General features: G+C 39.2%; 3 protein-coding genes across 3 annotated transcripts; 2 read left to right on the top strand and 1 right to left on the bottom strand.

Annotated features, from left to right (window-relative positions):
- The first annotated feature begins 446 nt into the window (after window positions 1-446).
- On the top strand, window positions 447-6,025 carry LOC134641431 (dehydrogenase/reductase SDR family member 11-like). Its single transcript, XM_063493854.1, has 7 exons — window positions 447-596; window positions 3,929-4,138; window positions 4,494-4,588; window positions 5,366-5,495; window positions 5,615-5,707; window positions 5,815-5,880; window positions 5,996-6,025. Exons 1-7 carry the CDS (start codon window positions 465-467, stop codon window positions 6,023-6,025), a joined length of 756 nt encoding a protein of 251 aa, XP_063349924.1. The 5' UTR covers window positions 447-464.
- A 6,248-nt stretch (window positions 6,026-12,273) lies between these two features.
- Window positions 12,274-19,051, top strand: LOC134640648 (dehydrogenase/reductase SDR family member 11-like). The gene is made up of 8 exons (XM_063492556.1): window positions 12,274-12,408; window positions 13,264-13,473; window positions 13,862-13,956; window positions 15,049-15,178; window positions 15,358-15,450; window positions 15,536-15,601; window positions 17,626-17,832; window positions 18,932-19,051. Exons 1-8 carry the CDS (start codon window positions 12,277-12,279, stop codon window positions 19,049-19,051), a joined length of 1,053 nt encoding a protein of 350 aa, XP_063348626.1. The 5' UTR covers window positions 12,274-12,276.
- Window positions 19,052-19,216: 165 nt separating this feature from the next.
- LOC134640647 (glutathione S-transferase omega-1-like) lies at window positions 19,217-20,938 on the bottom strand. The gene is given in 6 exon segments (XM_063492555.1): window positions 19,217-19,327; window positions 19,528-19,629; window positions 19,714-19,897; window positions 19,899-19,934; window positions 20,034-20,142; window positions 20,911-20,938. Coding segments are annotated over 6 exon segments (570 nt in total).
- Window positions 20,939-26,357: the final 5,419 nt, after the last annotated feature.

Raw genomic sequence — 26,357 nt, 5'->3', positions numbered from 1 at the left:
TCCATGAATATGGTTTAAATGTTAAACAAATTTCTTCAAGTCAAAGCCTGTTGCATATAATTTAATTTTTCCTTGATGCAATGTGCACAAAATTAAATGATGAAAATGAATAAAATAATTTAAAAAAAACTTATTATACAGGATTATACAGGAAAAAATAGAATTGGGCTGAAAGGTCGATTGCTTTATTACCTATTCAGGTTGTGTATTATCTTTTTTTAAAACAACTAAGTAATAAAATAACTAATTACTTTTTAAAATAAGTAACTGGATTACCCTCTTTTGGAGTAATCAGTCATTAACTACTTACTATTTTCAAGTAACTTGGTTGGAGGCGGAGTCTACTGGATCTGTTCTCCCTACCTGGTCCCGACGCAGAGGAAACTAATTTTGTCCGGGATATCTATCTTGCCACGTCCCTCTCTTCATACGTTTGGTGCGTGAGCAGGTTAGGGCTGTCTTTGATGGAGCGCTGGCGGGGCAGAGTGGCTCTGGTGACCGGAGCCTCGGTCGGGATCGGGGCGGCTGTAGCCGTAGAGCTGGTCCGACTCGGTATGAAAGTGGTGGGCTGCGCCAGGGACGTGGGGAAAATACAGGTTTGCTCTGAAATAACAAACTCGATTTCGTAAGAGAAACACTTAGTGTAAAACTCTAATGCAAAGGACTTTTTAATGTTATGCCGATATGCAGTTATGTAGCGCTGTCAGGCGGACATCATGGCTGGCGAGCAGACAGACTGTTTTTACTGTAAATAAACATTAAGTACTTTAAATGATGCTGTATATATTGGTCTATATGCATGGGTTAAAATAAGCTGCACAATGCCAGATCCAAGCTGTGTACTATGCAGTATAATAAAAAATGGTATAAACAGTATGTTGGCAGTATAGGAGACGGAAGTCAGACATGATAGCTTACATATTGATGAGTTGTGTAAATCCACAAAAAAGCAGTACACCTGGGGTCAACAGCCACAGCACAGGTCAGCTGATCATAGCCTGTAGACAAATAAATCTGCTGGAGCTCTCAATAGAACCTATTGTGACTCCTGATTCATTTCCTCACACTGCTATAACCACTACAATGATCTTAGAATTCTCACATCTGCAAATCCCATTTTAGCCCCTGAATGTATGGCGTTATTTTTGTGCCACTATTCTGAGCGCACGTAAAAAAAAATTGCAAGTGCAAGTGTTGCATTTTGAGGAGAAATTTATTTTGAGCGAAGAAAAGCTGAATTTGAGTGAACAAAATTCATTGCTGCGTGCAAAAAATATATTTCAGTGTTTGCTATTATCCATACACACACACAATAGCAGCCCCTGTCGCTCAGTTTTCGCACTTGCGCTTGCTCGCAATGTGTTGCTTGCGCTCTCAACATTTCTGCCTGTGCGCGCTCAACTCTTTCTGTACACCGTTATATTTGTGCCACAAAACCAGCCAATCACAGACTTGGATGCAAAAAAAATCTGATTGGCTGTTTGGTCTCCAATCAGCTCGAAATGACGAAATGCAATATCCCAGAATCCATTTCGTCCAAAACTCAAACGAGGCAGTGGCGGCAGTGTTGCCAATTTAGCGACTTTGTCGCTATATTTAGCGAGTTTTCAGACCCCCTAGCGACTTTTTTTTAGAAAAAAAAACCCACTACAAATCATTGTAGTGGTTAAAAAAAGACGTGAAAGCGCGTATCGCTTTTACTCTCAACAAGCAGCGGGTGCTGTAACGCAGTCAGTTCTTCTTTTACTCTTTTACTCTTATGCTGTTTTGTGGATCACAAGGTTTAAAACTACTTATAAACACACACACACAAAGTAACTCCACCAGAGTGCCTATTTCGGGTCACTTTTGCCAGTCCAAGCCCGGGTAAAGGAGCAGGGTTGGAATTGTGACATTAAAAAAAAACAATAATTGCTAAAAGAAATTTAATTTGTAGTTCTAAATAAACTCTAAATGCATTTAGGACGTTTTTTACTCACTTTATGTCTCTTCCACGATGTTATTTCTCTCTCCAACAACATAGGTTACAATTATAATAGCATGACCAATTATGCAAATTAGGCGGTGACGTCATTTAACGACTTCTAGCGACTTTTAGGACAACCAATAGCGATTTTCCTTACTGAGGAGTTGGCAACACGGAGTGGCGGAGGAACACAGAGTGGCGGAGTTTGAAATATTACTCTTTCTGGGTCACAAAATAAACTTTTAAGATATTTTCATGCGAGAATGGTGCTGTGTAAACTTCAAATATTTGCTCGATTTATCAAGACATCACATATTTGCATAAGTGCTCTAACGTTTTCGGAGATGCCTGTTACCCACCAGCTGACTGCATAGCTGGACTGGCCGTTGGGCATACCGGACATTTGCCCGGTGGGTCTATGGTGATTTTTCATTTTTATGTTTGTTTGTCTTTGTAACGGTATAAACAATGAAAGGTGGTGGATTATAGCCAGTTGGTCATGATCAACTCTGGGCTGGACCAATTACAATGCATCCGTATTGAGGGGAAAAGGAATGCGATTCGTCCCGTACTTCAGCTACAATGAAAAAGACACAAAGCTGTAGTTATTCTGTCTTTGGTGCACAGCTGCCTCTTCTCCCCTCATTCTCTCCCTCTCCTGTTGCTACTTCAATCATGAAACTGATCAATGATCAGCTGATCGTCTCTCTTGTTTGTTTATCGCCGACTTTGCGCCAGAAAGAGGAAATCAGCGAATGTCGCGCTAAACAACAGCAGCACGTTCAAGCTTGATAAGCTGTTGTTAGAATTTATTTAATATTAATTTTTAGTATCAGCTGATGTTTGCTGGAGCCACAGCTGTAAAAGCTGCTGGCCATGATATCGGTTTGGATATGTGGTGAGAGGGAAACATGAAGGTGATACAAATCATACATATATACCAACAAGACAGTGTACATCACTGTCACAGCAGCGTTTGTTTTAGTTCAAAGGCTTTACGGTTTTTCCTATAATACCTGGTGGTGTAGTCGGCAGATTTTTGTCAGTCCAGCCTTATATATTATGTTTAACCCAAGTGACCACCCGGTCAGCTGGTGGGTAACAGGCATCTCCGAAAACGTTAGAGCACTTATGCAAATATGTGATGTCTTGATAAATCGAGCAAATATTTGAAGTTTACACAGCACCATTCTCGCATGAAAATATCTTAAAAGTTTATTTTGTGACCCAGAAAGAGTAATATTTCAAACTCCGCCACTCTGTGCTCCTCCGCCACTGCCTCGTTTGAGTTTTGGACGAAATGGATTCTGGGATTTCGAGCTGATTGGAGACCAACCAGCCAATCAGATTTTTTTTGCATCCAAGTCTGTGATTGGCTGGTTTTGTGGCACAAATAGAACGGTGTACAGAAAGAGTTGAGCGCGCACAGGCAGAAATGTTGAGAGCGCAAGCAACACATTGCGAGCAAGCGCAAGTGCGAAAACTGAGCGACAGGGGCTGCTATTGTGTGTGTGTATGGATAATAGCAAACACTGAAATACATTTTTTGCACGCAGCAATGAATTTTGTTCACTCAAATTCAGCTTTTCTTCGCTCAAAATAAATTTCTCCTCAAAATGCAACACTTGCACCTGCAATTTTTTTTTACGTGCGCTCAATTTTTTTTACGTGCGCTCAGAATAGTGGCACAAAAATAACGCCATATGAATGTACTGATATATTCATAGTTTTCATTCCTATATCTAATTTTGCTATTATATTAAAGTTGTACAAGGTTAAGTTTCCTTTGCAAAATAATTGAAAAGTCCTTATCTTCTTACATTTATGCTTTGAATTCATTTCAGAGTCTGGAATCTGGAAGAAGTTTAATCGATAATTCAACTTTTACCAGAGTATTTTTACCACAAGAATCTGAATGCAAAGGTGATTATCAAGGTATCATCTTTACCTTTTTGTTTTCAGAAACTGGCAGCAGAGTGTCAGAGCGCCGGCCATCCTGGTGTTTTGGTGCCTTTGAAGTGTGACTTGACCAAAGAGGAGGAGATTCTGTCCATGTTCGCCACGATCAAGGAGCAGCACAAAGGCGTGGACGTGTGCATCAATAACGCTGGCTTGGCTCATCCAGAGGCGCTGCTAAATGGCAAAACCAGTGGCTGGAAAAACATGTGGGATGTAAGAACTCAGAGTTATTTTAGAAAGAAAATTGTCCTGGTTGGTATGCAGTAATGTGTTGTTGTGTAGTACATATGAAAGTATTCAAAGTAATGGTTAATTGGAAACACTAAAATTGCCCATAGGTGTAAATGTGGGAGTGAACGTGTGTGTGAATGATTGTCTCTGTCTGTGTGTTAGCCCTGCGACAGACTAGTGACCTGTCTGGGGCGTACCCTGCCTCTTGCCCTAAGACAGCTGGGATAGGCTCCAGCGCTCCCTGTGACCTTGAAAGAGGATAAGCAGAAGTGAATGGATGGATGGATGATTCAAAATGTTTTCTTTACTGTTTATTTCACTGCTTGGTTTCTTACAGGTGAATGTTCTTGCACTGTGTATCTGCGCACGTGAAGCTTATCAGTCAATGAAAGAGCGAAATGTGGACAATGGGCACATCATAAACATAAACAGGTGCAGTTTTATTTTACTGATCGACAGTGATGGGTATGATTGTGAAGTTTACACAAACATCTTATAATTCAGTCATTCTTTGGGCAACAACAATGGACTTTTTTCACAGCACACATTTGATTTCCCCATTTAAGAACCTCACTAATAGCCAATGGTTGCTTCTATTACTGGTAGTCCAATAAAAATAAATGCAAGACAGCTGTGAAAAATGTCAATAATAATATCCTAAAAACAAAAGTGAAATCTTCATATTGCTTTCATTGGACAGGTAGCAGTTCAGAACTAAAAGATTTTGAATTTACTCTCAAAATCATCAAAGAAAAAATGAAGGACAACCAAATCAAATTAATACATGAATAAATACGTGATCATAAATTATATAGAAACTGTTAAGTTACAGCACAACAGCATGGTGATGCAGTGGTTAACACTGTTATCTCACAACTTCTGGGTTCAAATCCAGCATCTGGCCAGTGTCTTTCTCTGTGTAGTTTGCATGTTTTCCCTGTGTCTGCAGGAGTTCTCACCTTCCCCTTTAGTCCAAAGACATGCAGTTAGTTGGGTTAGTTTAGTTGAATTGTGTCTGTCTCTCTGTGTTAGGTAAGCATCTCTGCATCTCTGAATGATCTCTGAATTAGATAAGCAGAAGAAAAGAGAGGGATGTTAAACTGTATAGTAACTGTTGCCATTGTTGTAACACTAAGGCCTGAGATCAGATCAGAATATGTTGGTAAATGCTGATTTGATTAGCAGCTTGTAAATATCCTTCTGTTGCAGCGTGTGCGGCCATCAAGTGTTTCCTAATGCTGATGCGCATTTCTACACCTGCACCAAGTATGCTGTAACTGCGCTGACTGAGGGCCTGAGGCAGGAGCTGCATGCAGAAAACACTCATATCCGGGCCACAGTAAGCCTCTGAAAGACACTGTAACAAGCTCCAAAGTACCTTTAACGCTAATGTCAGCTGTTATGAGATGCACACAAAGTACTTCTTTAAGGGTCCTCATTAATAATGTCATTTTGCAGAGCATTTCTCCTGGCTTTGTAGAGACAGAATTTGTGTCACGCCTCTACAGAGACAATTCTGATAAAGCAGCTGCTATATACACTAAATATAAGGTAAAATTATTATTCCTTTATTTCTTACAATTCCTACAGTATTGTTAAAATGATTACTAAATGATTACTATTAAAATTTCATTAAGCACTTTTAACTTCTTTGATAGTCTCTGGAAGCAAAAGATCTCGTCAGTGCCGTCACATATGTGCTCAGTGCCCCTCCTCATGTTCAGGTTTGAGATTTTCTCATATTTTCATCTTTTTTGTGACCTTTTGAATTTTTGTCTTTTGCATTTTAAATATCAGCAGTTTAGGTATAAGATAACATTCATATATCTTTTCTTTCAGATTGGGGAGATTTTGCTTGAAAGTCTGTAGCAGGTGTCATGCAACTTGGCTGTGAGACCCATCCCAATCTTTACATCAAAGTAGTGTGACTGGCTCTCCTTACTTCTCAACACTGTCAGATTGTAATCAATTCACAGAAGAATAAAATGGAGGAAACTCATCCAGCTGTTAGCTCTCAATATTCCCTCTAAGCTGCGCACGTGCGCAATTGCGCACTGCTGGCACGGTCTCTGCGCACAGAAAATCTGCGTTGCGCACAAAAAATCTAACCTGAATTGAAATTAAAATTTATACTTTAACAATTCTGTTTTGCAGTGTTAGTCAGTAAGTGACTGGCTGCTCCCATATGGGATTAGAACGATATGCCACCTTATCCCATAGTCCAGCCAATAATGCGATTCACATTCGTATATATGCAGCCAATCAACGTCGTTGACAGGCTATGACAGCGTCCTTATGTGCCGACACCGGTGTTTTAGCTGGCAAATCGGCGTGGCTGATGTGGAGTGAAGCCACGTTAATGACAACGTGTACAACCATTGGAGATGTGAGCAGGACAGACGGAACAAATGACGGAAAAAGTGTGGACTTTATACCAGTTTTTAAATTGTGTTGATAGGCCACGTAAAACCAGAGTTATGATAAAAATATATGCAATGTTTGGTTTTCTTCCTGAATACCGTCGTTGTTTATATTTACTGCGGGAAGAAACGGTAAAAACGGCGTTTTATGAGAAAAAAGGCTCGAAAGCACTCTCCGCCTTTGAGCAAAAACAAACCCCACCCCCCTCTCGCTTTCCTATTCGTCCAAAAAAGTACCATGTCGACCAATCAAAAAATGATATGGCAAGGTGGCATTTAGTTGTTAAGAAACGGGGGGGGGGGGGTTTTAGGAGTGACGGCGGTGTTTTGAGATGTGAGAGATTTGAGACGTTTAGCGCAAATCTTGTGTAGTTAGTGTGTAGTTAGTGTGTAGTGTAGTCAATAGTTTTGTTGTGTGTTTCAGAACAATGAGGCGACTGCTGAATGTTACAGGTGTTACAGGAGTGATACATCTCCTGCTGTCAGGCCTGCAGGTATCAGGCTGTTGTTCTCCTTTATCTAATAGTGGACAGAAATATTATTTTTTGGAGTGGCACAAATAATTTGTGTGGCATCAGATTTGATGCAGAAGAGCTGATTGTTCTGTAAATAGTTTGTTTATTTAAAAACGCCTTGGCTGCATTTAAAAAAAATAGCTGCAAAAAACTTTGTTGTTTGCCAAACTGAGTTACTTTTTTGAAGAAGTAACTATATAATTAATTGCCCAGCATTGGTCATTATATACTATATTTTGCAGACAGAGAGTTACAGGACTCTCTCCCAGACCACAGACTCATACTCATAATACAAGTCAGAGCTTTATAAAAAAAAAAAAAAAAAAGAAAGAAAGAAAGTTGTGTTTTCGAAATTGGAGTTCAAGTTATTTTTACTTCCAATAGTGTTAACATACTACACAGGTCAATGACTAGATTTTTTTTTTTACATTTTCATTGTAAATGGGCTAAAGCAGTTAATTAAAAGTAGTCTAACATAAATGTAACTGCTGTAATTTGAATATATTAATAAACCATGTAACTTGGATGGATTAGATGCCGGCGTGACCACAGTGCACATGTCTGATGTCGCTCACAGTGGTCCAAGGGACCGCTCAGGGAGTTTGTGTGTTCGCTCAGACACGTGAAAAATTAGAGGGAACATTGTTGATAGGCCACGTAAAACCCGAGTTATGATAAAAAATATATGCAATGTTTGGTTTTCTTCCTGAATACTATCGTTGTTTATATTTACTGCGGGAAGAAACGGTAAAAATATGGCGTTTTATAAGTAAAACACTCGAAAGCGCTCTCCGCCTGTGAGCAAAAACAAACCTCCCCCCAGCCTTTCCTATTGGTGGAAAAATGTACCATGTCGACCAATCAAAACATGGCATTTAGTTGTTAAGAAACGGGAGGAAGTTTTAGGAGTGACGGCGTGTTTGAGATGTGAAAGATTTCCGACGTTTAGTGCAAATCTTGTGTAGTTAGCGTGTAGTGTAGTCAATAGTTTTGTTGTGTGTTTCAGAACAATGAGGCGACTGCTGAATGTTACAGGTGTTACAGGAGTGATACATCTCCTGCTGTCAGGCCTGCAGGTATCAGGCTGTTGTTCTCCTTTATCTCATAGTGGACAGAAATATTATTTTTTGGAGTGGCACAAATAATTTGTGTGGCATCAGATTTGATGCAGAACAGCTGATTGTTCTGTAAATAGTTTGAAATGTTTGTTTTTAGATAAACAGCTACAAAAAACTTTGTTGTTTGCAAAACTCAGTAACTTTTTTTTAAAGAAGTAACTATATAAGTAATTGCCCAACACTGGTCATCATATACTATATTTTGCAGACAGAGTTACAGGACTCTCTCCCAGACCACAGACTCATAATACAGTCAGAGCTTTATAAAAAGAAAGAGAAAAAAGAAAGTTGTTTTCAAAATTGGAGTTCAAGTTATTTTTACTTCCAATAGTGTTAACATACTACACAGGTCATGAACAAGATTTTTTTACATTTTCATTGTAAGTGGGCTAAAGCAGTTAAATAAAAGTAGTCTAACATAAATGTAAATGCTGTAATTTGATTATTTTAATAAACCATGTAACTTGGATGGATTTGATGCTGGCGTGACCACAGTGCAAACGTCTGCTGTCGCTCACAGTGGTCCAAGGGACCGCTCAGGGAGTTTGTGTGTTCGCTCAGACACATGAAAAATTAGAGGGAACATTGTATCTAACTGTCTTCTTATCAAAGGCTCCCGTGGTACCTTTTCACAAGCGTCCTACTGGCCAACTCCAGGAATGCCCATAAAAACACTTTGATTAATGACAGCTTCCTTCTTATTGTAACAGATCTCAGTTGCTGGACAGTATTTAAGCTCTAAGAGTGTTTTTACTGTTAAGCAGATGTTTATTTCGTCTGGTTAGAACCTTCGATGAGGATGTCAGTCAGACATACACAGAGTGTATGTTCTCATCCCTGAGGAGAAACTGTTGCATCTTTAATTTGTAGCCTCCCTTCAAAACAGTCTGTGAAACATTTACCATCTCTGTGTTTTTTCCATCTCAGTGAGAAGTTGCATCATGTGACCCTAATGTCCTGGCAAATTTTACTGACTTTATGTACTCATGAAAACACTCTATAACATTTTACTGATAATTTTGACTAATTAATAAAACTCTCGGGAAAATTTGTTTCATTGCAGGTTTCTTGTAGCACTAAAGGATATATATGTGCTGTGGAGAATATCCAGTACAAAAATACGTATATAAATAAAAACAAAGAATATATTTAAGGTTTAGGCAAAATATCTGAAACTTGTTTTTTTAATCAATAAAATTGCTTAAATATATTGTAATTAAAATATGTATAGTACATTTTTTTCATTATCTGCATAGACATAAATCTCTAAGATTTTGATAAAAACACCCAGAAGAAATTACTATAACTAACTAGATAGCCAAGGAAATTCCATCCTCTGTCTTTGGTTGAATACATATCAGAAAAACTGTGTCATTTCTCTCAGACACTGCTTATGCTAACTGGCAAACATAACAAAAACTATTAAACGGGGTGGAAATCATGGAGCAACTGGGTAACTGGGAGGTATCCTGAGGGAACTCCCAGATCTGGACCATTGCATCACCGAGCTCCTGGACAGCCTGAGGTGCAACCTGAAGGCATCACATGCACAAAAATATAATGTCCCTGAGGTGTTCTGTTGGGTTTATCTCAGGTGAATGTGGGGCCATTTAGCGGTATTAATTCTTCCAGGAACTGTAGGTCATTTGGTGGGACTCTGGCAATGCTTTTTATGGTCCTCTTTGCACAAAGGAGCATATACTTGTCCTGCTGATATTTTAAGGACCTGCGGCATAGTCCAGCTCTCTGAGAGTAACTGCCTAACCTTTGGAGTCTTCTCTATGCTCTTGAAACTGTGCTGTGAGCACAGCAAACTTTCTGGCAATGTTGCCTATTGCTGTACCATGCTGGAGGGGTTGGACTACCTCTACAACCTTTGTAGGGTCCAGGTATAGTCTCCTGCTACCAGTAGTGACACAGAAATTTGCCAACTGTAAAACTAGTGAAAAAATAGAAATGTTTCCATGAACAGAAACCCCATGATTCATGGGTGTTTTCATCATTGTCGCTCTAGTGTACCTGTTGTTAATTAACACCAAATGAGATTAACTTACCAGATCTTATCACAGAGCGGTGTAGTTACAAACTCAGCTGCAGGGAGCAATATCAGATAAAATGACTAACACACCTATTGTTTATTAGCTAGCTAACCTTACCCTTTTTATGTACTAGGTGAAGGGGCAGCTATGCTGACACAAACACACCACAGATGAAGAGCTGTTGTCAGCCTGTGAAGTGTTCGGGCACTAGACCTTGAGTTACACTTCTGGCTACTTATTTGGAAAATTGTTTTGAAGCAGTATCAAAATTATCTTTCATTTTATTGGTGGTGGGAGCTGCATGTATAGAATCACCAATTAAATCTGATAAAAGGAAATAAAGAAGTTGACTATGCTCCAAAATAAAACTTACACTTCTACCACCATCTTTGCTGTTGCATAGATATTATTTCAGGGTTCTTTCAGTGCCTCATCTCAATCTTATAATGTGCTGATTTAAGCAGGAGATCAATCAATCAATTAATCAATCTTTATTTATAAAGCACTTTTCATACAAAAAATGTAGCACAAAGTGCTTTACATGATTAAAAGCAGCCCACCCCACCCCACCCTCCCACTCACTCCCCGCACTCTCATTAACATAAACGATCATGAATACACACATTCCCCCCCCCCCCCCCCCCCCCCACACACACACACACACACAGGCACACTTAAAGAGTAAAATTGGGCTGGGCACACATGAGGCAAGTGAGGAAACACTATCACAGGGAGCCGTCTGCACCGGGAGCCGGTCACAGACCGCAGCCTCCAGGCTGGGCACACAGCAGGAGGGAGGCAAAGAAGCCCCCCAGCCAGGCTGAGAGGATCCACAGAGCCCCAGCAGCCACGGTCGATCACAGCCCCGGTGCAGAGAGCCCCCTCCGAGGAAACACTGGAGATATGACCTAATAAGAATATATACAGGATAAAGAGATAAAATAAATAAGAATGTTATACAATATAAATATAAATATAAATAGAGTAAGAAGATAAAAAATGAATAAGAATAAAATCAATAAATATTAAGTAAAACCTAAATTAATAATATAAGTAGAATAACAGGATAGAATAAATAAGCATAAAATAAATAAACGTTAGGTGAAAGCTAAATTAAAAAGGTGGGTCTTGAGCCTGTTTTTAAAAACATGAACGTTCTCTGCGGCCCTGAGCTCCTCCGGCAGGCTGTTCCACAGTCGAGGACCATACCACTGAAAAGCTGCCTCTCCGTGAGTATGTGTCCTGACTTTAGGGACAATCAAAAGGCCAGTACCAGAGGACCTCAAGGTCCGCGAGGGTTCATATGGTAAAAGCAAACGTGAGAGATAAGAAGGCCCAAGACCATTAAGACATTTAAAAACCAATAAAAGAACTTTAAAATCGATCCTGAAACACACGGGGAGCCAATGCAGCGACTCTAAAACCGGTGTAATGTGGGCCCGCCCTCTGGTCTTCGTCAGCACACGAGCTGCAGAGTTTTGTAAAAGTTGTAAATGTGAAATATTCTGTTTGGGAAGACCAGAGAGCAGGGCATTACAGTAATCAATGCGACTGGTAATAAAAGCATGCATCAACATCTCCGTGTTGGCCCGAGAGAGAATAGGGCGGACTCTGGCTATATTTTTTAGATGATAAAATCCAATTTTGGTTACATGTTTAATATGTGGGATAAAACCAAGCTCAGAGTCAAAAATAACACCCATGTTTTTCACTTGTAGTGAAGGGCATAGTGAAAATGCCTGTAATTTAGACAAGAGTTTCTCTCTCTGAGCCTCAGGACCGATGATACTGTGCAGGGCGTGCTAACAGAAATATGATATGGGAATTTGAGATAAGAACTTTTGTTATAGCTTTCCATTCATTGGCTGGAAGGCAGCACCAAGACTTATAAAGTGTTTCTGACAGATATATACAGATAGATAATTCACAGGTAAAGGACAAAGGTTCTCTCTGCTGCAGACGTAGTGTCCCTGTCTTCATACTTGTGGTTCTTTCTGTGTGTAGCAGGTTACCGGTGTCCAAGCTGTGATGGAGCGCTGGCGGGGCAGAGTGGCTCTGGTGACCGGAGCCTCGGTCGGCATTGGGGCAGCTCTAGCCGTAGAACTGGTCCGGCTCGGTATGAAAGTGGTGGGCTGCGCCAGGGACGTGGGAAAAATACAGGTTTGCTCTGAAGTGAAAACTCAGTTTCTGCAGAGTAACTTAACTTAAAATGCCTCCACTGCAAAGTAATTTCTTATATGCAGATCATTTTTAACTGTCAAGTTGTAGTGAAAACCCAAACTCTCTGCAACGTACAAAGTGCATTTTGATGTTAATGTTACTATCATACAAGATCTTCCAGCTGTGTAGGGTTTACTTAAGTCATTTTAGTTCACTTTAATTAAACCTTCTTTTTTTTTTTTGCAACAGGTCAGTCATTGTAGCACGGCAATACAGACTGTGTATAAAAATTCATCATTGATAGATGTGGCACAAAGCTTTCAATTTCAATTTACTCCAGCGCAGAAAGAGAAGGCTCGACACAACTGAACTGATGACAAAAAACTGAATTTTAATTTCACTCATTTTTTGTTTTGTCTCGACAGTTGTCACTAGAAAATAAGAAATTAATAAAAAATACAGAATGTTATGGCATTTTTGTTTTTAAAATAAGTCATGTTCTTTATATTTATTTCTTGATAAAGCCAAAACCAAAAATAAATTAGCTTTTAATGATAATGGTAATAAACTGGTGTAAAAATATAGTAATTTTTTTTTGGGTAGGGGGGGGACTCAAAGTTGGTTCATATAATAAAAAACACAGACACTAGAGGGAAAGACAAGTATATTTAGCAGAAATCTTTCCAGTGTCAAACCACTCAAAAGATTTTTGCTAAGTAAAAAGTAATTAAAAATGCTGTGTTGAGATGGAATTAAATTATTAAAACTGAATTAAAGTTTTTTACTGTTAAAATAGATTTTAATCTTGGTTCTGAAGTTTACTATATTTATTTATTTTTTTCCTTTTGGTTTCAGAAACTGGCTGCAGAGTGTCAAAATGCCAGCCATCCTGGTGTTTTGGTGCCTTTGAAGTGTGACGTGAGCAAAGAGGAGGAGATTCTGGCCATGTTTGCAGCAATTAAAAAGCAGCACAAAGGTGTGGACGTGTGCATCAACAACGCTGGCCTGGCTCACGCAGAGCCATTGCTAAATGGCAAAACCAGTGGCTGGAAGAACATGATGGATGTAAGAGCTCAGATATTTCAGAAAACAAAATTATCTTAGTTTAGACCATTAATATTTTTGGTCTGTGGTATGTGGACAAGCATTCACTGAAATGTATTCTTTGAAGAATATTGAATGAAATAAAATTATTACTTTTATGTAGCTCTGAAAATTGGGGAATTAGTGTATTACAGCAGTTAAACATAAACAACATAAAATCAATTTAGCTCATTAAAATAATAAAACATCAAAAAACAAAGTAGTTCAGAGAGGTAAAACCTTACACTAGAATGGGAAACGAAACACTTGGTTTCCAGTGAGCACAAGAAGCACTGAGTAAATGTGATATTTGGAAGATGCTTGCTTCACATGTTTTTCACTGGATATTTTTCTGCATGGTTTCTTGCAGGTGAACGTTCTTGCACTGAGTATCTGTGCACGTGAAGCATATCAGTCAATGAAAGAGAGAAATGTGGATGATGGGCACATCATAAACATAAACAGGTGCAGTTTTATTTTCTGATGATCAACGACGGCCATGCTTGGGAAGTCTGATGATTTGAACATGATTCAAATATCTTTGAATATAATCATGATCGGATGCAGACTGAGATTGCGATTATGGGCATTTTTTGGTAAAACTGCACCTTATTTCACAGTAGACATGTAGTTAACAGGAAAAGAACAGATGGACATACATGGAATTAAATATAATTTGCATTCGTGTTAAAGTAGAAAATATAAACACTTTTTAAACCACATCACTACCATGTCTAGATTAGAGTCAACTGAGTGTTGTGCAGAGAAAAGGGGCGTCACATGTCTGCTAACAATAAGCAATTGCAACAATATCTGGAATAAATAGGCATGTTTATGCACAGTTTCATATATATAAGCCCGGACTTCAGTTCAGTAGATGAGGTTTGAAGTGAAAAGGAAGAGGGTGACATTTTATTAAGATGCTATTGGCGCTGTCTATTTTTGTTTCTTTGGAAATGGGGAGCCGTCATCTGAGGATAAAACACAGGTGTGATCCTTTGAGTCTTTTGAGTTTATCTTGAGTCTAAAGGTACAGGCACGAATTTAAATGTCCCTCCACTGTATGTGAATGCCTAGGACTTCTCCTCTGAATTTCGTGTGCTACGCATGTGGTCAGTCTCTAGCTACATACATAAAACACGATTTGTTGGAAGGGTGATGTCCTTCCCAGCCACTGTATTCAAATATGATTGGGGAACATGGCGGCTACCCAAAACCACACGTCCATGCTTGTGTATTTTTAATGCCTTAGCTATAAGTTTATGAGAACGCATCAGTTAGTTGGAAGATATAATTAAGATTATTCCGTGGATATTTCAAGCATTATCCTTTTTTTCATTAAATAACCCCCAAAAATTGTGACTGTACCTTTGAGAAATTAATTGATCATTTATTATATATAAAATGCTGCAATCCTAGAGCTTATACAGATATTCTTCAAAAGGATAAATTGCAATACATTATTAGGATTTTTTCTTGTATAAGGTCTGAGATCAGATCAAAATATGTTGGTACTGTAAATGCTGCCCTTCCTACTTAAACTTTCTTCTGTTGTAGTGTGGGTGGACATCAGGTCTATCCCTTTCCCGATTTACATTTCTACATGGCGACCAAGTTTGCTGTAACCGCTCTGACTGAGGGCCTGAGGCAGGAGCTGCGTGCAGAAAACACACATATCAGAGCTACGGTAAGGTTTTAAAGACTAATAAGCTCCAAAAGTTCGAGTATAATGATAGTACACACTTGCTCTTGCACAGGTTATTAAACACTAATATAAATCCACAGCATGTGGTCTGTTTTTAAAACCAATATCAGGTGCATTTCTGAAGTTGCCTCACAATCCATATTTTTTTCTTTTTTTTACAGAGCATCTCTCCTGGTTTAGTGGACACAGAATTTGTATCACGGGTCCACAGTGACAGTCCTGATAAAGTAGCTGCTGTGTACAGTGCATTTACGGTATAATTATCAATCTGACAGGTCACAGATTATTGATATGATTACTCTGATGAAAGTTACTCAACGTTTTTCACTTCTCTGACAGCCTTTGAAACCAAAGGACATCGCCAGTGTTGTCACATACATCCTCAGTGCCCCGCCTCATGTTCAGGTTTGTGGTTTTCTCTTATTTTCACCTTTTTTGAATTTTGACTTATTGAGTTTGAGTTTAGGTCTCCAATATTTTAAATATCACCAGGTTACTCACCATAAGATAATGTCCCTATAACTTTCCTTTCAGGTTGGAGACATTAACTTTGAAGGTGTGTAGCTGACGTCACAGAGTTTGCTACCCTGCCAACCCCACTGCAGGCACCCAATCCAGCCTTCACAACAAAGTGGTGTGACTCTCCTGACTGCTCAACACTGCTCTTTTATCCTTTTCCTACTAAGAAGAAAAAATTAAATCCACCATTCACTGCAGGGCCCAGTCATATTTGATCTTAAAATTATAAAAAGTCAAGACAAACTTGTTTTTTTTCATCAGCTTTTAAAATGACTGTGAAAACTACAAAATAAATTGTTCTAATGTGAATTAAGAAGGACTCAAGTATGTTTTTGTTGAATGACTGTGTTAATTTCAACTAAATTGCCAGCTGTAATGCTCATTTCTTCATTTCTAATCATAAAGTAAGATGAGTAAAGCATATACTATTCATATGTTTTGTTTCAGCCAAACACTAAAATCTACATTCCTTTGGTTTCACTTTAGATTGTAATATACATATAATGATATGTTAATAACTGATGTCATGTTTAACTTTTGGGGAGAAAAGCCAACAAACTTTTCACATGTTTCTTTTTTTAATTACATTTGAGAAGTTATTCTACACATGCAGTGTTTATCCCTGTGAGTAAGGAAATAGAAGTTAATTTAAATCTTGAGTCAAAGTAAGTGCTCAGAGACATTTCATGGGAATTTTCAAGTGGAAATTTTTTCTTCCCACTGTCACTAAAGTGCTTGTTCATAGGGGGTCATATGATTGTTGGGTTTTTCTTTGTATGTATTACCATAGGACCTACCTTACAATATAAAGCGACTTGAGGCAATTGTTGTTGTGATTTGGCACTGTATAAATAAAATTTAATTGAATTTGGTGTTTGTAAGATTCCTTACTGCAACACATGTAGGTATCTGAAAGAGGAAATTACAAGTACATTCAAATCATCTCCACAAGATGGTATGTGTTTAAACATATCATGGTCAGTCATGATCTGTTATTGGAGTTATGATTTGCTGAGCCAAGTGGAGGTGGTGGAAAAGATTATACAGTGCACTATGAAATTATAAAATGTTATGGGCCCCAAGGGCAGTGCCACAATAACAAAGATAAAATTCCTGGAAATACAATTACAGTTACGGAGCAATGAAGACACAGTTCACTCGGTTCACCTTCCACAATCCATCTCTTATCCAAATTGTAACAAACATTAACAATATCTATGTTTTACATGTATTTCATGCAATCTCTCAGTGCAAGCATAATAATAGTACACACTTGCTCTTGCACAGGTGATTGAACACTAATATAAATCCACAGTACATAGTGTGGTAGAAATTAAAGTGGACAAATGTCCCTGTTCTGGATACTGAATTGAAACAAAATAAACATGCAGTACTCTGAAGATAAAACTTACTTTTCCATGACATGCAACTTTCATATGTTCTTCAACCCCTTGAAGCAATCAGAGTGCACCTGCCTTGAAATCAACAGTTCCACCTGTGGTGTTGCTCCACTTTACTGATCTTTTGTACAGTCCATGTGACAAAACAATATATTACAAATATTGGCCATGATTCCAAAATGATATTAAGTACTTAGTTACCAGCAAGCAAATTAAAGTGAACAAAAAGCTCACAAAAGTGAACACATTTTGTGTTCGAAAATGTGTGTTCACTTTCATGCTAATCCTTTCAGTGCCACTATATATATATATATGTGTGTATATATATATATATATATATATATATATATATATATATATATATATATATATATATATATATATATATATATATATATATATATACTGTATACAGTGGTCCCTCGCTATATTCACTGATTTTTTTTGTGTGTGTGCACTTTTGCATGATTTTTTTTGTTTTTTTTTACAGCGCATTGTTTTCTTTTTCAGAAACTGGCAGCAGAGTGTCAGAGTGCCGGCCACCCTGGTGTTTTGGTCCCATTCAAGTGTGACTTGAGCAAAGAGGAAGAGATTCTGGCCATGTTCGCAGCGATTAAGGAGCAGCACAAAGGTTTGGACGTCTGCATCAACAACGCTGGCTTGGCTCACCCAATTGCTCTAAATGGCAAAACCATTGGCTGGAAGAACATGATGGATGTAAGAGCTCAGAGTTATTTTGGTTTGGCTTTTGTATATGATATGTGTTATAGAAGCATCCACAGGGATGGTTTCCCAGCAGGATATTATGCAACGATCACTTCTATGCAGGTTTTAGGATAAGATAAGATTAAATAAGATATACTTTATTTACCAGTTGGGAAATAAGTGTGTTAAAATACCAAAGCATAGTAAAGCGTAGTGGACACTGAATTTGTATCTTGGCTCCACAGTGATGCTGCATATATGGTAAAATTATTATTTATGCATTTTAGATACTGTTAATGTGATTTTACAGATAAAAATGAACTGGGCACTTTTCACTTCTCTAACAGCCTCTGAAAGCAAGTGATATTTGCTGCCACATGTGTGCTCAGTGCCCCTTCTTATGTCCAGGTCTGTGATTTTCTCTTATTTTCATGCTTTCTTATTGGGACTTAATCAATTTTGCTCCTTCACACTTTAAAAAAAAAAAGAAAATCTTTATTTTCTTTTTTGCCTGTTCTGTTTGGCAGTGTAGCAGTCAGAGTTACTGTCTGAAGGCCAAGAAAAATGCCCAACAGATTTATTTTCCCAGGTGGAGTTATTACAATCAGAACAGATCAGAACAGACAGTGTGGGGGGACAGGAAAGAGAAAGAAGAAGGAAAGAGAGGATGGGAAGAGAGTTAACAAAAGGAGAGGGAGAGAAAAAATAGAGAAGAGAGACAGAGAGAGCGAAAAGACTGAAAATCTGCTTCAGCCACAATAAAAACAAACATATGCAAAAGCAACAGTATATAAGAAATATTAAATGTTATTGAGCAATCTTTAACAAAACAGTGCACTGTCTGCTTTGTATAACAATGTTTTATGTTTCATTGTTACTGTTGCAGATCTGATGACAGCTATTAAGGATTGTAATGTTGCATATATCCTTTTTGACTAACTAGAGCCTCTTTTCTGCATTTTGCTTGTGGTATTTTTGCTATGTTGATGTCAAATCTTTGGTGGAGTTTCAGTTTATTAAATCAGACAACATTATGTGGCTTGAAGGGAAATATCAGCCTCCCCTTCACGTACTTTAAATCTCACTACTCATTTGTCATTCTCCTTTACAGACTCCTTTGTGCAACCCGCTTCCTCTTTATCTTCGCCTCTCCCATGTTTCTCAGGCTCCATTCAAGTCTCCACCTTTATCTCCCCCACCAGCATCTAAACTCTGGGAGATCCTGGCCTAATCCCTAGCACCGTTAGTAACGCCGTTACTTGTAACGCCGTTATTCCCATCACTGGTTGTGTTACAGTTTTGCAGATTGGGCACTGTTATTTCTTCATTTGAAAGGAAGAAAAATAAGTCCACATGGAAGAGGTAAACCTTTATGCAACAACAAGATCAGGATATCCTACTGTTGCAGCTCAAAGACCTCCAGTCTCTCAAACCACGGCCACATCATGTAGTCAATCATTGTTATGTAATCACCACCAAAAAACTTGGTCTTCTTGTTAACGAGGTCCTAGAAATTGAATATTACATTCATTAGAGATGCATTTAATACTCTAAAATAACCAAGTAAAGTCATTAAAGATAATCTTAATAATCCTTTGATTAGTGATTATGATTGGCAAACAAAGTTGCAAGCACACTCATTCACACAGTCTTTCAAATTATATGTTTATTTGTAAAGAAACTAGAAGCCTCAATTGTGCCACCTACCTCGTTCAATTTGGAAAGCTTTTCTTTCAGTTCAGCTTCCAGTCCTGAGACATCCTGACCATTCTTTCTCCCTGATGGGATCCTGTAAAAATATCCTATCATCTAAAACAGTGACATTAATCTGATTATTTAGTAATTAAAAAAACAAAATATGAAGATTTATGTGCAAGTTTTCATGTGACCTACTGTGGAAAAATACTCCAGCATCATTCTTTGCTGAGCTTTAGCAAAAGGAGAAGAAGGAAGCAGCTGCTTTTCAGGGTAAACTTCATCCAAGTATTCACAGGTGATCAGTGACTCATATATCACCTCACCAGCAGGTGTCTCCAGTGTCGGGACAATCCCAAATGGATTCTTTTTAAGGTACCACTGGCTTGTCTGCCAGATGGACATTTATGATTTCATGCCTGAAACACAAAAACAGGTTGCACATGTGTGTTTAAGTAAAGGTTAAGATTGTCATAACTTTCCATGTGTAAAGTAAAGCAGAATAAAAGTAGCCTTACTTGATTCCTTTGGCTTTCAGCACTAATCTGGCCCTCTGGGCAAAAGGGCAGAACCTCATGCTGTAAACTCTGATGTACCCTTTAGGGACTGGGCCAGGTGCAGCACTACCTGAGGGAAACAAAAAAAACTTCATCCATGAGAAAAAGCAGCTTGGAGAAGAAGTTAACTTATGTTTTCAGGCCAGTAATACAACATTTTAAAAAGCTGAATTGTTTTAATGTATCCATTGTGCGTCCCATGGAATATAGGAATCATTAGGAAAGCACAAAATTCACACAATGTACAATAAATTAAAGGAATTTTATAGTTGTCAGTTTGGATCATGTTGTGCTTCCACGAGGGCAAATTGAATTTCATATTTGTTATTAGCAGGTGGGTCCCATGTTTATAGTTAAATGTAAGGATTTTAAATCTTTACATTACATTCCTATTTTAATTTTATACAACCCAAGATTTTTGGAAACGAGCTGTGTATAAAAATCTGAAAAAGAACACCTTCATTAACATTACAAATACCGCCATGGTAATATTTATATACTGTAGACTTTAAATGGATGTTGTATATTTACGTATTTCCTTTAGCGGGAAGAAGTAATTTTCTTACATCTGTTCGTTTTTAGAGAAGCCACAGTGTGTCGCTGTTTGTTCAGACTTTTTTTAAAAGTCGTTTTCAGTCGTCTGCTTTTAATCGTCACGAATAATATCAATATTGACTTAATTAAAATGCATGGCTTTGTAAAACTGCAACTACACCCTCACCACAAGCTAGGTAAGGGAACATGACAGAGCTCGGGGAACAGGACAGGTCAGGGAACGGAACAGAGCTGACTGCACTTCAGAGGCTTCACTTAACGCAGTAATATCTTAAAGTCTTACCTTTAGCGAGACACTTTTCAGCAGACATGTTGACACCTGAAGTAATGAATGAGACAAAAAGAAGACGGGCTGTGAAGACTGAGCTCAGATTTTCACGAGTGAATAGTGCGGCTGAAGTTCTGAATTTATATACCGCGATGTGCGTGTATGACAAGTCTGTGTTGTTCTTAGAAAGAGGACTCTTTCTATGAAATTATTAATAAAAAGACTAAATTCTTAGTACAAAGACTTCGCCTGCAAAATTATGAACACGGTAACAAATCCGGACAATTTCTTGCTAAGTTAAAAATCAATAAAGAAAAAACAACTATATGTGCTGTTAAAGATTTATCTGGGAATACAATATATGATCTTAAAAAAATAAACAACATTTTTAGGGATTTCTATGAAACTTTATATACACCACAAATAAACCCATCTAAAAACGAAATTGATCAGTTTCTGGACAACATAACTCTTCCAAAATTATTAGACACCCAAGCAATGGCACTGGATTCGCCACTGACGCCAGGTGAACTCCAGGAAGCCCTGATAAGTGTGCCCAATAATAAGGCTCCAGGTCCAGACGGCTTTCCTGCAGAATTCTACAAAGAATTCTGGACGATTCTAGCACCAGTTTTTTACAGAATGTTGCAGGAAATCAAAGAAAATGGTAGACTACCACCAAATATGAACTCTGCAAATATCAGTCTCTTACTAAAACCAGGCAAAGACCCTGTATTTGCCTCAAGCTATCGTCCAATATCCCTTATTAATGTAGACCTTAAAATAATCTGCAAAGCTCTCTCAAAGAGATTAGAGAAAATAACCCCCCTTTTAATTCATCCTGACCAAACTGGTTTCATAAAAGGTAGGCACTCATTAACAAATACACGTAGATTACTTAATTTAAGAGACTACTCATGCAGTAAAAACATTGAAACCATAATATTGTCTCTTGATGCAGAAAAAGCGTTTGACAGAGTTAACTGGAAATTTCTATTTGCAACTTTACACAAATTTGGTTTTGGAACCTCTTTCATAAACTGGTTAAAAATATTATATAATTCCCCAACAGCTTGTGTCAGAACAAATGACCAAACATCCTCAAGCTTCTGTCTCCTGAGGGGCACCAGGCAGGGATGCCCACTCTCCCCTTCACTGTTTGCAATTTTTATTGAGCCATTAGCAGCAGCAATTAGACAGGCTACAACAATTAAGGGCATAAAATGTAAGAATGTAGAACATAAAATCAGCCTTTATGCGGATGATGTGTTACTTTTTCTCCAAAACTCACAAACCAATATCTCTGGGGTGATTGCACTGATAAATTCTTTCTCAAGAGTCTCAGATTATTCAATTAACTGGTCAAAATCTACAGTTCTTCCGATTAATTGCTCCTTCCATAATTCTTCACCTACACCACTGCAATCTGGAAATATAAAATATTTAGGTATTAATGTCTCTCCTAAGCTTTCAGAATTAACTAAATTAAACCACATCCCGCTTTTAAAGACAGTAGAAAGCGATCTGGCTAGATGGAAATCTTTACCCATATCACTCATGGGAAGGGTCGCCGCTATAAAAATGATGGTCTTGCCAAAAATAAACTATTTGTTTTCAATGATCCCAAATAAGCCATCACAAGATTGGTTCAGGTCTCTAGACTCATGTATTTCTAAATTCCTTTGGAAAGACAAACCCCCACGTATCAGCTTAAAAACATTACAAAGGACCAAGGATAAAGGAGGATTAGATCTGCCTAACTTTAATCACTATTTTTTAGCCAACAGGCTTCAGTTCATCTCTAGATGGTTTAAACACACCTTCTTAGATGAGCCCTGGCTAGATGTTGAACAGGCACTATGTAATAATCTAGAAATTTCAGACCTACTATTTATCAGCTCAAACATCAAAAGACATGAATGTTTTAAAAGCATCAACATCAGCTCTTCTCTGACAGCATGGTGGCAGTTTCTAAAAATGACAGAGTCCTCATTAATCCCATGCAAACGTACACCTATCTGGAATAACCCTGACATATTACAAAACAATAATATGATTAATTTTCCAGAATGGAGTTGTAAAGGAATTAAATACTTAGAACATATATTAGAGGGAACAGAATTTATTCCATTTGACAGACTAGTTATACAATATGGGATCAACAAGAAAAGATTTGTAGAATATCAACAAATTAAATCCATAGTAAAAAAGAAATTTTACCTCAGTCAAGCTGAATTACAAACACCACCAAGTGCGGTACACTTTCTTACTCTTAAATCCCCCAAATTATTATCTAAAATATACAGAACACTTTCTAAAATAGATGAATCAATATCCCTTCCTATTGCAAAGTGGGAAGCAGATTTATCAGTAAGCTTAGACCAAAACGTCTGGTCTCAGGTATGCTTAAAAACCTTTAAATTGATTAAAAATCCCAGTCTGCAATTAATACAATACAAATTACTACATAGAGTGCACTATACTGGTCATCGGATGTTCAAGATGGGCTTTACATCTTCCAACAACTGCTCACACTGTCAAGGCAATACACCAGACAATTACATCCACGCTCTTTGGTTCTGTCCACCAGTGCAGAAGTTTTGGCGTGAGATATGTGAAGACTTATCAAAGTGTCTGAAATGTAACATTCCAGCCTCCCCTTTAGTATGCTTGCTGAGCAACTTGGATGAGGTCACTGCAGAAATAAACACAGCCCACATTGTTTTTATAGCCCTATGCATTGCCAAGAAAACGGTCCTCCTTAACTGGAAAAATAAAAATAATCTTAATTCTAATCAATATAAAAACCATCTAATAGATCACATTAGTCTTGATACAGCCTCTGCCACCACATTTGATCAATCCCTTTGGGCTCCTTTGATCGGCTTCATCACCTAGTGGGGGTGGGGGGTCATGGTTTGGTCCTGCCTTCGCTATTGTGGTTGATGTGGAGGTTGGGACGGGCTTAGGGGGCCTGGAGAACCCCTAGAGACGTTATCCCTGGAGGGCTCAACCCGGGGGGTTGTGGTCATAACCTGGTTAGTGGCTCTGGTCGCTCTTAGAGGGTGTTCTCCTCGTGGCTGCGTGCAGCGGGGCTGGGGGATGGTCTGTACTGGCGGACGTAGGTTACTGGCCTGGTAGCCTGGCTGCCCCTGAGTGGATCCGGGGCAGGCGTGGGGGCTTGGAGTTCGGGGGTGCTTCGTCTCCGTGATGGGGCTCTGGCTGGGCCTTGGGGGCTTCGATCCTCGTCGGTGTGTCACTGAGGTTGTGGGCGGGTGGGTGCACGGGGGCTCAGCCCTGGCGCAGGGGGCCTCTGGTGCATCGGCCTAACTGGGGGGCTCTTCAACTGGCAGGGAGGTTGTTCCATCCTTGCAGAAGTCCACTCTGCAGGTGGGGGAGAGACATAGGAGAGGTGGAGAATAAACCTAACCTGGGTGTCTGTTGTCTTGTGTAGTCTGGAGATGATTGAATGTTGGGGTGGGTACAGTTTCCTCTGCGGTGAGGTAGGGTGGGCTTCCCTGGGTCCTGTGGGGCTTGGCGGCGCTGCTGCCGTAGGACCCGGTCTGGATGGGCCTGGGCTCCCTTGCCTTGGTGGGTACCAGAGGACGGGGGTGCCTACTGGGGTCAGCGGGGGAGCTGGCCCTAAGGAGGGGCATCTTGCCCCTCCCTTCTTTTCCTCCCCATCCCCGGCTGCCTCCCTCTTCCCGCTCCACCACACCCACCCACACAGGTAGGGCCTTGGGGTGCGGGTGTGTCACCAGGGTGCAGGGGAGGCATTCCCCCCCTCTGTCCCCTTCTGGCCACCTGTGCCTCAATTTTATTCCACAACTTAGACATCCACATTATTCACACTCTCATAACACACACATATATATAGGGCCTTGAGGGTGACCACGTTAACGGCGTCCAGTGGACGGTCTGTGTATTCAACCCTACCTCTGGCGCCGGTGCCCACCTCTCAATTTTAAATCCATGTAGACATTGAGGGTTCTCGGGAGGGGCCGTGCTAACACCTGCTGCTCTCTGGCAGCAGCACCATGCCCTCCCTTGTTTTAAATGCACTTTAGAACAACATGCAGCAACACTACACATGAGCGGGAGGAGGGAGGTATGGGGTCTTCACACACCCCCGTTCTCTACTAGCCATCGGGGCGGGCAGTGTTGGGGAGTAACGGAATACATGTACCGCCGTTACGTATTTAGAATACAAAATATGAGTAACTGTATTCCGTTACAGTTACCGTTTAAAAAGGTGGTATTCAGAATACAGTTACTTTGTTGAAATAAATGGATTACACGGCGGTACTTTCCTGTTTCATATTGTCGCGGGTCAGGACTGTTTGGGTTTGTTTGACAGCTACGTTCTGTTGTTCCAGGCGGCAGCGTTACGGTTGCCATGGTTACAGGGTGACGCTCTCTCGCTGCGTGTTTCCTGGGTGAGAGAGCGCTTTTTATGTGTGCCTATGCCAAGAGGCACACATATTACTATTCGTCGGATTTATTATTATTATTATTATTATGTGTGCCTATGCCAAGAGGCACACATATTACTATTCGTCGGATTTATTATTATTATTATTATTATTATTATTATTCTTCAGTTTCCGCCTGAAATTTTGCAGCGAGTTTTGAGACAAGCTTCATATATGTTACCTCATTTTGTGCGGCTGGATCAGGAATGGTGTGCTATGACTTTTGGTGTTTATGACTATTATAGTTTTTTAAATATTAATATTTTAGTGAAAATTTTCCCGCGCTTCTCTGCCAAACAGTTTTGACAATAGGGTTACATATGTTAGATCATTTTGTGCGGCTGGAGCTGGACTAGTATGGTATACACTTTTGGTGTTTATGACTTTTATAGTTTTTTAAATATTAATATTTTAGTGCAAATTTAGAAAGATTCTTCTTTTGGCGCCATAGAAACAGACTTCATTTGTGGTGTGTTGGCTCCATCTTTTGGTCCCACTGATACAAATTTCAAACTTCATTTGTGGTGTGTTGGCTCTCTCTAGTGGTATGCCGGGAGTAGTACGGCCTGTCTACCCTTATTTGGATTACCGTAATGATGACAATATCAACGGTGCGCACAGCGTCGCTGCTTTCAGGAGCCATTGGAATTTTTAAGGTTGCGCAAATCATTCAAAAGTTACGGTAATGCTTGGTGGAAAACTCAATATCCCACAATTCATAGCACACCTCTGCCGAGTCAAACAATGGCGGCCATCACTTAGTTTTTATTTTCCTCTTAATACTGTTTCTAGGTCACAAAATAAACTTTTAAGATATTTTCAGGCGAGAATATAGGTGTGTAAACTTCAAATATCTGCTCATTTTGTCAAAACATCCCATATTAGCGACAATGTTCTGACGATGTCGTTTCTGCTTGAGGCTAGCTGGCTAGTGTGGCTAGCGCGGCTTTGCTAACAAGCTACAGCCGGCCTGGATGACAGTGAGAGCGG

The sequence above is a fragment of the Pelmatolapia mariae genome, linkage group LG14, assembly GCF_036321145.2.
Source record: "Pelmatolapia mariae isolate MD_Pm_ZW linkage group LG14, Pm_UMD_F_2, whole genome shotgun sequence".
In the NCBI taxonomy this organism is placed as follows: domain Eukaryota; kingdom Metazoa; phylum Chordata; class Actinopteri; order Cichliformes; family Cichlidae; genus Pelmatolapia; species Pelmatolapia mariae.
This window is presented reverse-complemented; position numbering and strand designations above follow the sequence as displayed.